General features: G+C 47.8%; 1 protein-coding gene across 1 annotated transcript; it reads left to right on the top strand.

Moving 5' to 3' along the window:
- Nucleotides 1-4043: 4043 nt before the first annotated feature.
- On the top strand, nucleotides 4044-5651 carry LOC148056746 (uncharacterized). The gene is made up of 3 exons (XM_087748116.1): nucleotides 4044-4133; nucleotides 4314-5111; nucleotides 5589-5651. Exons 1-3 carry the CDS (start codon nucleotides 4044-4046, stop codon nucleotides 5619-5621), a joined length of 921 nt encoding a protein of 306 aa, XP_087604242.1. The 3' UTR covers nucleotides 5622-5651.
- The last annotated feature ends 4162 nt before the right edge of the window (nucleotides 5652-9813 follow it).

Here is a 9813-nt window from a genome sequence, read left to right as displayed (position 1 = left end):
GCCAAGATCCTGTCTCCATTAGTGGAGAAACGCCTTTGGGGTTGGTGGCCACATGTTTTGGTTGAGCTGGGACCTGGGGATTTTTCTCTGCAGACTGGTGCATATCACTCCCCAAATGGGAGGCCACCAAACCAAGTTCTCATATAGAGAATTTTTCACGCTCTTTTTCTTCCAGTATTAAAAGTCTATTTTTGTTGCTTCTAGAAAATTAATTATACACAGAGCTCATCTCACTCAAATTAAAAACAAAAAAAGTGCATTGAATATTTTCCTTATAATATCCCAAAAGCTCAGGTGCCCCAACTGACTTCCATAGTTTATTTCAAAGAAAATAAAAACCTATTTGTCCTGGCAGATCTGCGCTAAAATCTAGCCTCATTGTAGCTCCATATTGAGGATTTTTTCCTAGGAAAGGATCTCAAGTACAACCATTTCTTTTCAAAGCGTTGACAAACATTTCTATGGCTCCTGACTTACAGTGGTGGAAGGTCACCAGCTCAGTTCACACTATTCAGGTCTCTTTTCCATAGACGAAAGGTCTCACTGAGCAACTCAGCTTGGAGACAATGATCCATGAAGAGACTCATGGCTTTCCTAGAAAATAAAGTCTGTCTAAATCATTTAAGCAGGAGAACGCCTTCTTCCTTCGTGGAAAAAAGTGTCTTTCACGGCCTGTCTTATCTTTGTTATGAAAAAAAATGCCTTTCATTCAAGTTGCAGTACAATGATCTCGTCCTACCAGTACTAGACATTCCCTCTCTCTGAGCCCATGTCTCCTAGCATTGGGTCTCCAGCATGAATAATTGCTGTGCACAGGCCTGGCAATGGGCAGAGTGCAGGTTTTCTTGACATCTCTACAACAAAGTCAGACTTCACCCCGGCTGGCTCCGTTCCCTCCTGGCGGGTGGGTGAGCTCAACTCGGGAAATGGTGTGTTGCAAGGGTAGGTATTAAGTGAGCAGAGATTTGCAATGTGGTAGCACACAATCCTGCAGCAAGCATTTCTGCCAGGATCCCTCTATCGATCAGGGACGAAGCTCTGATGTGAGACTTCAAAATACCCTCACAGCTGCCCAACATCTGGGCATCCTCTGTCCAACCTGTGGCCACCTCCATCTGCTGCATGGACCAGACTCGCTGGCTGTCACTCACTCTGTGGCTGCATCCATCTCTTCTTCAATCCCTAAAATTACCTCGTGTGTTCAAGCTTTATGTCTCCCTCCTGCAAGATTAGCTAGAAAAAGAAGCCATTTTTTGGCAGAGCTAATAAATGGAGGATGAAAATAGTTGATTAGTCAAAGGTAAAAAGTAATAACAACAAAATTTTAGGTCAGTTGTAATGGATTCACATAACTCCTGATCTACTTAAAATACAACCCAGATCAAAAGGTTCACACTTCTAAAACGTCAGGTAACGTACCTACAAAGAGGGCGTGCAGGATCCTTGGTATTTTGGCATTTGAAAGCTTTAAACTACAGAGAAGTTATATGTAAGTGTCAGCCATAGTTCAACCAGAAACTCAGCACTTGCCGTAGCAAACGCTACTGAATTCAACAGCACCTTTACGACAGATCATCCCTCTGGCCTTAAAGCATATCATATGCAAGTACTACAGCGCCAAGACACAGCAACAACAACCAAAAACAAAAGAGCTTTTTCCCACTAAACCAGCAACTACATGCCATCACGGCAAGCTTCAGGACAGTCTTTTTTTCAGGGCCAGATTGCAGCAAAACAAAAACTTTCTGCCTGCCTAAAACCAACCTCCCAGATGAGCGCCCGTCTCTGCTCATGTTCTCAGTCTCTACAATATACTCAGTTATTTGCTTTGTTTTAATGATATTTAGGATTAAGTTATTACATTTCCAGATATTTCCCCGTAGACATTTTCTTAAATAGCTTACGCTGAAATAGTAATAATCCTTTGGATGGTCCAGCTGATTGTTCACCTTATTTCTTTTCACTAGGGTAGGTCTGTAAATTAGATCTCTCTTCTCCAAAGTTTTCTTGGATGAATGGTTTCATTAATAAGAAAAGAAACAGAAATAGGTTCAAGCATTCAAAAGGCTCCAAAGAAAAATAATTTCGGAGTAAAAAGAATTTAGGAAATTTCAAAGCCCAGAGAAAAAAAAGGACTTTATCTCTCTTCTATGCATCCTAGCTTAAAAAATAAGGGGAAAAAATACAGCAGGTTTAAGAAACTTGCCAAGAAATGCAAAATTTCACAGTTAGGTATACTTATTTTCTAACGTTTCTGTCCCGATGATGTCTTTTTATGTTAACTTTATCCTCTAAGCCATTACGAAATTTTGTTTGATGTTTTATTTTACATTTCCCTTTCTAGTTTCATCCAAGCACTAAATTGCATATAGCTTTCTATCTTTGCATCCCTTATAATACTCTCCCCGCGATGGTCACACCTTTGGAACACGGTTAGCAGGGACACCTTTGTCAGACCTCTATAGCCTTGTTGAGCATCTGCATTTCTGGTTCTCAAAGGTTTTGTGTCTTCTGCTGAGGAGGAACGGTGGCCATAAGGCGTACAACCAGCCCCTGCTGAGAGGTGACTCCGTGTAGAAGAGATGCTGGGATGTACATGCACGTTTCTACACACTCAAAAAAGGAAAATTCAGAAGGAATTTGTGTTTTATTGACACCATTGATGAGCAGGACCTTCCTATAACAAGATCTGCAAGCAAACACTTTTGCCAAATAGTCTACAAAGTGTCACTGGCAGCAAATCATCCTATTCTTAGCTCTGCATAATTTGTAAGGACATTTGAAGGCATGTGCTAGGGCATAAATCATTTACAGTACACAATTGATTCATGTGAAATTTAAGTTAGTTCACTCTGAACTCCAAACAATTACCGCTGTGGTGATTTTATAAAATGTCTCTTCCCTTGGGAAGAAAGCATCTAAATCAAGCTCGGTTTCAAGCCACAAAAATTAATGATAGGTATTCTCATCTCAACGTGCAGGAAGCTGTGCACATAAATCCCCACGTCAAGATGAGGCTCATATAATTTTAAGCATTACACAAGCCCCAGATTCAAAGTTTAAATTAAAAGCTCACCTAAACTAGGAAAATCTCTCTGTTCTTACAACTAGTTTTTTCACTTAAATAAAAAGCAAACGCATTAAAACGGTCAGAAAAATATGGGCTTATAAAATCACGTATGCTTGATTTCATACTATCCCAGGAAAAGTTTAGTTACATCAATTTGAAATAGGGTAAACTGCTGTTCATCCAGCTAGCTGTGGCTCAGAGCAAGGTTGTATCCACTTCTGCGTCACTGCCTCATCTGAAGGATACGGCAAACGGGTTGGGGACTCATAGAAGAAAACGGCGTCAGACAAAGCAAGGACGCGCCACCAACGTCAGCCAGCAACGCGGGGCGGCGGAGCAAGGCAGGGCGACAGAGCACACCACCCTCAGCAGCAAGTTTCCCAAAAGCGAGGTAACCCCGAAAGGCAAAGCAGGGTGAAGGTGGGCATGCAGACTGACCTGCCCTCGGTCCAAGGAGGAGGAATCGGGTGTCTTCTCCCACATTACAGCTCTCTCCAGACCATAAACCACTAACACAAAGATCAACCGCACGACACAAAGCCTCCTCAGCTCCGGACTGAGCTCTCTCGGGGCTGTACCCGGGGCATCGCTATCACAGATTAATGGAATAGGGTTTGCAGTAGGAGAGGGTGACAGCTTAGCTGATAGTTAGCCAAAAACGTAATTTTAAGTCAACCAAGTATGTTTAAGGGTTGTTATATTTATTCGTAACAATATGCACGTATTACTGTCATTAGCATTACGGTCATTAGCGATATGTGACTTGCTACATGTTTAGAGCACATTAAAAAATTTGTAGAATGAACATTTTGTTCCTCATTGACTTTAAAAGCTACAAGAAAATTTTCGTCATCCAAATATGTCTAGACCTGAGCGTCACATGCAAGTTAAAACTTCTTTTTTCTATGCTTGTCTCTATCTTCTTGTCTAATTCTCAGGTGTTGCAAGTTTTCACTTAACACGGCAGCCAGGGATGAATTTTTCTCTAGCGTTTCCGAAGCCGTGCCGGCCAGGGACAAAGCCCCGATCAAAGCCTTCAGACTTACGTGTCCGTAGAGTTACCGTGAGTATTTAAAAGGGTCCCGGGTGCTTCCCTGGTTTAAAAATCAAGCTCAAAACATGCGGGCCTCCCAGGACAGCGGGGAAGGAAGCAGGTCCTCGAGTCCTGCACAAACGGGAGAGGTTGTTGGTCAATAGGAGCAGCCTGCAGACGTTTAATAACAACAAATAAATTATCTTCCAGAACCAGGATCATCCCAAGACCCCAGATGGTCGAACGGCCTCCGCCACGCCAGCGTTTCCATCCCAGGGGCTGCCTTGGCGGGGGCACGTTGGTACCAGCCACCGCCCCCAGCCGCCCGTGGTCAGCACAAGGTGGCCATCAGCACTGAGCCTGCAGACATCCCAGTCCCAGCCCCCGCCCAGCCGACAGCACCCACTGGTTTTCTCCTTCGAGATAAAAAAGCCACCTCCCGCTCCAGCCGCTGACACAGCCACTGCTTCAGCCCTGTGGCCAACGGCTGCTGACGCCAGGTCCCTTCCCACACTCACCCCAGTCACCGCTCAGGCTGCTGCGGAGGCAAATCCTTGGGTTTTTTTAGAAAAAAGGAGCAAACCAGGGCGTACGCAGCTGGCACCCCCTCTGCCCCCCACCTCCAGCCACGGCTCCTTCACTCCGGCCGCACGGCAAAGCCCATGCGGGGAAGATCATCAGCAACACTCAACCAACCCACCCCGGCTCCCCTCACCTTCGGGCCCCTCCCAGCTCCCCACCGTGGCCCCCAAGGGAAGCCAGGGAGCAACAGCAGCCAGAATTTCACCTCCCTGCCTGGAAATCATCTCGCTGAAGGAAGGATTCACCATCACGACCTTTCCCAGGTTAAACCGGAGTCACCCGCCCGGAGCCAGTGTCCCTGCAAGAGCCAGGGCTCAGCCGCTGCCGGGGGCTGCCGGGAGGGACCGTGCCGAATTGCGGGGCACCCACGGGGTCACGGCCACAGGCAGCCGGGCAGGGGGCAAAGCGCCCAGGTCTGCGCCCTTGGTAAGGTGGCTTCTAACAATGGGATTTGATTGAAAGGGTGAATTAAGACTTGTCTTTGTGGGCAACCCTTGCCGATGGCAGTGGTACCCGGGCAGGAGGGGGCCCGGGCACCCACCACGGTGCATCCCCCAACCATCTTCCCCAGGGCACAGCGCCCCAGGGAGCCCGAAATGTCGGCCCTGGCTGTACACTGCTCGTCCCCTCCTCCCCAGCACCATCCTGCAGCAAAATGGCCCCTCTTGCTTATTGATACAGAGGATGGAGGAGCTGGCTTAATTGATAGATCCGCAGCTCTGGGGTTTGCCATGCCGTGGGTGGGTGGGTGCAGAGGCTGTCCCGGCATTGCGGGAGGGGGTCCCAGCACCAGCAAGGCTTAATACTGAGCATATAATCTGTAGAGAAGAGCTCGAAATTATAGATATGCACCCACCTCAGAGTTAATGTCATTAGAAAAGATTGATGTCTCTTGTTTTACAGCCTGGAGCCAAATGGGTCCACAAATTCCTGTAGAGCAAAACCTTCCCCAGCACCAGCACCCCGAGGGCGGCACGGCTCGGACCACGCAGCAGGTCTTCCCCAGAGCCAGGGAGAAGTTTCCCAAAAAGTATACTTCTGCTTCAAAACTACTTTCTGGAGCTGTTTTTTGATATTAAAAAAAATATTTGTCTGAGGAAAAGAAAAAAGGTAACCGCATCCCAGCTGGAAAGAAGCATCAGAACAAGGACATTTCAGAGTTCAGCGGGAAGCTCCTTTGACTCAAGCCAAAACAAGTGACAAAGTCAGCCCTGAAGTACGAAGCATCCTATAGCACAGCTTTCCCCACGGCACCACGAAGAAACGATGCAGAGGGAGCACTGTTCATTAAAGTCAAGGCAGTGCGAATTATCTTTGTGTTATAGGCAATATTTTGCCCAACGCTAACAAATAGGCTCAGGAGCATCCCAGATCCAACCAAACACCGGGAACTGGATCAGGTAACTACTACAGAGCAAGTGCTGCTAACGAAATCCGACCTTACCACTCAGTCCCCTGTAGCGAGGTGACCTGCAAAAAGCAGAAGCAGATCAGGCAGCAAATACTGGCACAAATCGCCCAAAGGCACCCGAATTATTACAGGTCATGTATTTTAAAGGCAGATACGGGTGTCCGATACCTGGTACCTTAAGCCCTAACCTCACTCGCTTCTCTTATTCGCCTCTGTGCCTTAAGCCACAGCTAGCTTCCTTGCGTCTGTGAACAACCCCTTGGACAAACGCACCCCATTTCTCACAGCCAGTCCTCAAATCGTTGGGCTTTTACGCAGCCTAGGCCAGCAACCCATCCAGATACCTCACCTAGAAGAAATTCATTTTCCTGCCTTTTACAAAAAAACAAAAGGATGTTTATGAGCATTTTTTTTATTAATTCTGCTACATATTTTCCCAGTCGCATGGCTAGCATCATTTCACCAGCTCTTCATTTGACAGCAGGGAAGCGGGGCAGTGTGCAGGGGATGCAGGGGATGCTCACGATGAAGCAGGGCTTAACAGCCCCCCCCCCAGCTGGTGCCTCCCCCCAGCCGGTGCCTCCCCCCAGCCATCTCACAGCAAGGGGAAAACAATTTGTGATTTAGTAAGTTAATCAAAACTTCAATTGATCCACTTTGTATTTTCTTTCTCTTTACTTTCCAACAATTTAGGGCAATTTTTTTTAATTAAATACAAAGGCCTTTCCACATTTCAGAAAATTAATCACTTTTGGCATTTATTAGTTATTCATTTCTGTTTAAAACATGGTTTATAATTCATTAAAGTACCTCAAAAATTAAATTCTTAACAGCCTGAGGCCCAAAATATGTTTAAGTAAGAAAATTAAGCACAGTAATAAATAGTGAAGATTTCTGAAATATTAATTTGGCCTGTAGCATTTCAAATGTTTATTTGCAATAATTAATTTGAAACCAAGTTTACATTGCCTTTGTCAGTAGTTTGCTGGGAACTTTCAGTTACATTACTAATTTCCTCAAATTTGCCCTTCTGGTGGCATATTCCATCACTGACAACCATTGCCAGTGCATTTAAATTAATTCTTTCAGCTATTTTCGAGTTTGATCGTTTTCCACGAGGCGCAGAAAATTAACGAGACGGCCAAAGGACGCGTTCCCGGGCTGGCGCGGGGGCACTTCGCTGGCTGAAGCTGGTTATCGGCGCTAGCTACGGTTTCGGCTCCCCCAGCTGCACCGCGGGGCCTGAGCGGCGCAATGAAAGCCCTTATTTTAAGACTGGCACAAGTGATGACGTATTTGGCGTCAGAAATAAATGTGCCCCGTGCAGAGGCAGCCTCTGATATAAATAAGTATAAATTAAGATATAAGTAGTCCCATACACCTAAGGGAAGTCTCAGCTAACGAGGTATTACAGTTCCTCCCCCAGCCCTTACGGGACAGGGCGACACTGGGCAGTGCTGCCCCCGCACCACCCTCAGAGAACGTGCTTTCTTAACTTGGCAAGGCAAGCTCTTGAATAATTTTTGTTCCTAAAGTGTTGTCTAACGAGCAGGATTTAATGAGAACTTTTCTATTGCAGAATTTGGTCCAGATGCCGAACCCTGCAGTATCATAGCGTACTAAACCACAATAAATTCCCTAATTGAAATAGTAAGCGTGTACAAAGTTGTATTTACAAGCATACAGGTGTCTAAGTCACTTTTGCTAGAAATCAATAGTTTTGAAAAAATCACTAAAAACATATACCCGTTCTCTATTTTGATCTCAAAATATCCCTACCGATCTCAAAAATTCTGTGTTTTTTGGATTTTGAAGTTTTTGCTCTGGATCAGAAGTTTCCAAATTTGCTCCTTGCTACCGTTTCCAGAGGAGAAGCTTTCGCACTTGGCTGCACCGACTTCGCCTGCTCAGAAAGAGCAGGTGAGGCGTTGGAAGAGGCAAGCTCCGTACCCAGGCGCTGCCCAAACCCTGCTACGCGAGGCGTCCGCGCGGGTCCCGGGAGAGACGCCCGAGCCGTCCGCGGGCTCTGCCGCCGTCCCGGCCACACCGCGCTTCGGCCTTTCTCTTCCTCCGTTCCCAGTATTGCTAATATCAGGAAAACCTTGCCAGAGGGGCTGTGAACTCTGCATTCCTGGGGGTGCTCAGAAGCTGATCCCTGAGCAGAGCCCAAGCTGCCTGCAGAGCCCTCCGCCACGGGCAGGCAGGGCAGGCAGCTGCCTGCGCCTGCTTTTCCTCTCTCCAGTCAAGAGCGGCAAAGAGCTGCTCATCGGACCGCGGGGGCGAAGCCGGTTCAGCACATGTTTCTGGGATACGAACACCGAAGCGATCCCACAAGCAGAACAGCAGATTGCTCTCAACAGCGCAGCTGCAGGTAAAAAAAAAACAAAGCAAAACAAAACCAAACCAAACAAACCAATAAAATGCAATTGAATTCTCATACCGCCTTCCGTGCTGTGCACCCTTCGGCCCTAAGCGGCCTCTGAGCGTTTTTATATCGGACAGAAACCCTGTGCCCAGGTTTCCAGAGGGCCGCTCCGCGGCGGGCCGCTGCCTCCATCTCCTGGAGGGAGCGGGCAGCGCAGGCAGCGCGGGCAGCGGAGCGGGCAGCGCGGGCAGCGGCCGGCGGTTCCCCCCCGAGCCCCCTTCCCGGCCCTGCAACGGGCGGGACAGGAGCTGACCGCCTCCCCGGTGCTCGGCGCGGGCTGGAGGCTGCTGCCCCTCCGCACCTAACCAGGGCCAATGCTTCAAGAGGAGAGCAGTGGAAGAACTGCTCTTTGTGCAGCAGCCCCTGCTGCTATTGCTGCTTTCTCACCTCCAAAACTACTAAATTCAGCCCAAAAGAAGCGAAAGACAACACGTTACCTGTTTCTAACGCCTTGCTACATGACCAACGTTCGGTTTAATTACCAGGACCTCCAGACAAGCCTTAAGGTGTTCAGCACATCCAGCCGCCGGGTTAGCAATGTGCAGTGCCTGTATCTGCGCTCCACAAACGCCGTTGTAATCCCCCCTCAAAAGCCTTTAGAAGTAAAAGCAAACATAACCCCCTTAAATTAAGAGGAACCTAACCGTTTACAGCTGTGAATCCCAGAGACCAGGACACAAACCTGGATGCCGACAGCCACAAGAGCCAGAAACGTACCTGTTCAGGAATAAAGGGATTTGCGCTATTAGCCGGTATTAAGGCATTACACTTTACTGTTTAGACACTGAGGACTCAACATGGTGAAACACCTCTGCCAAAAAGAGTTTGCTTATGTGTCTTTCAAGAGGCATACAAGAAGCCCCGGCCTTTTTCTTTAAAAGAAATTCCCCAGAAGTTCTGGGGGAAAACATTGTTAAGTAAAAGCTACAGTAAATACAGATAAACCTGTATTTTGGCAGGATGCCTGTGCCAGCAGACAGGGGCTTCCTGCTCCACGCTAGAGCGAGGGCAAAGCTGCGTTTGACGTGGAGGATGAACAGAACAGAACCCACCCCGTTCAGCCCTCCGTCACAGCCTTCGCCTCAGGAAGACAAGGAGCAGCCTGCGAAGGAGTTCTTCGCTCCGGATTCCTGCTGAGACCGGTGCATCACCTACCTGCGGTCCCAGTCCTTACCTCCCGCGCTGCGCCCTCGAGGGCCGTCGCTGAACAGGTTATGCTCGAGGAGCAGCGTGCTCTCCTCTCCTCGGCGTCCCAGGTCCTCGGCGTCCAGCGTGGTGATACACCGCGCTGC

Source organism: Nipponia nippon, unplaced genomic scaffold (genome assembly GCF_047370975.1).
Source record: "Nipponia nippon isolate SJK-2023a ecotype South Korea unplaced genomic scaffold, ASM4737097v1 scaffold_12, whole genome shotgun sequence".
NCBI classification, from domain to species: Eukaryota; Metazoa; Chordata; class Aves; order Pelecaniformes; family Threskiornithidae; genus Nipponia; species Nipponia nippon.
Note: the sequence above shows the minus strand (reverse complement) of the source record. Positions and strands in the feature narration are given on the sequence as shown.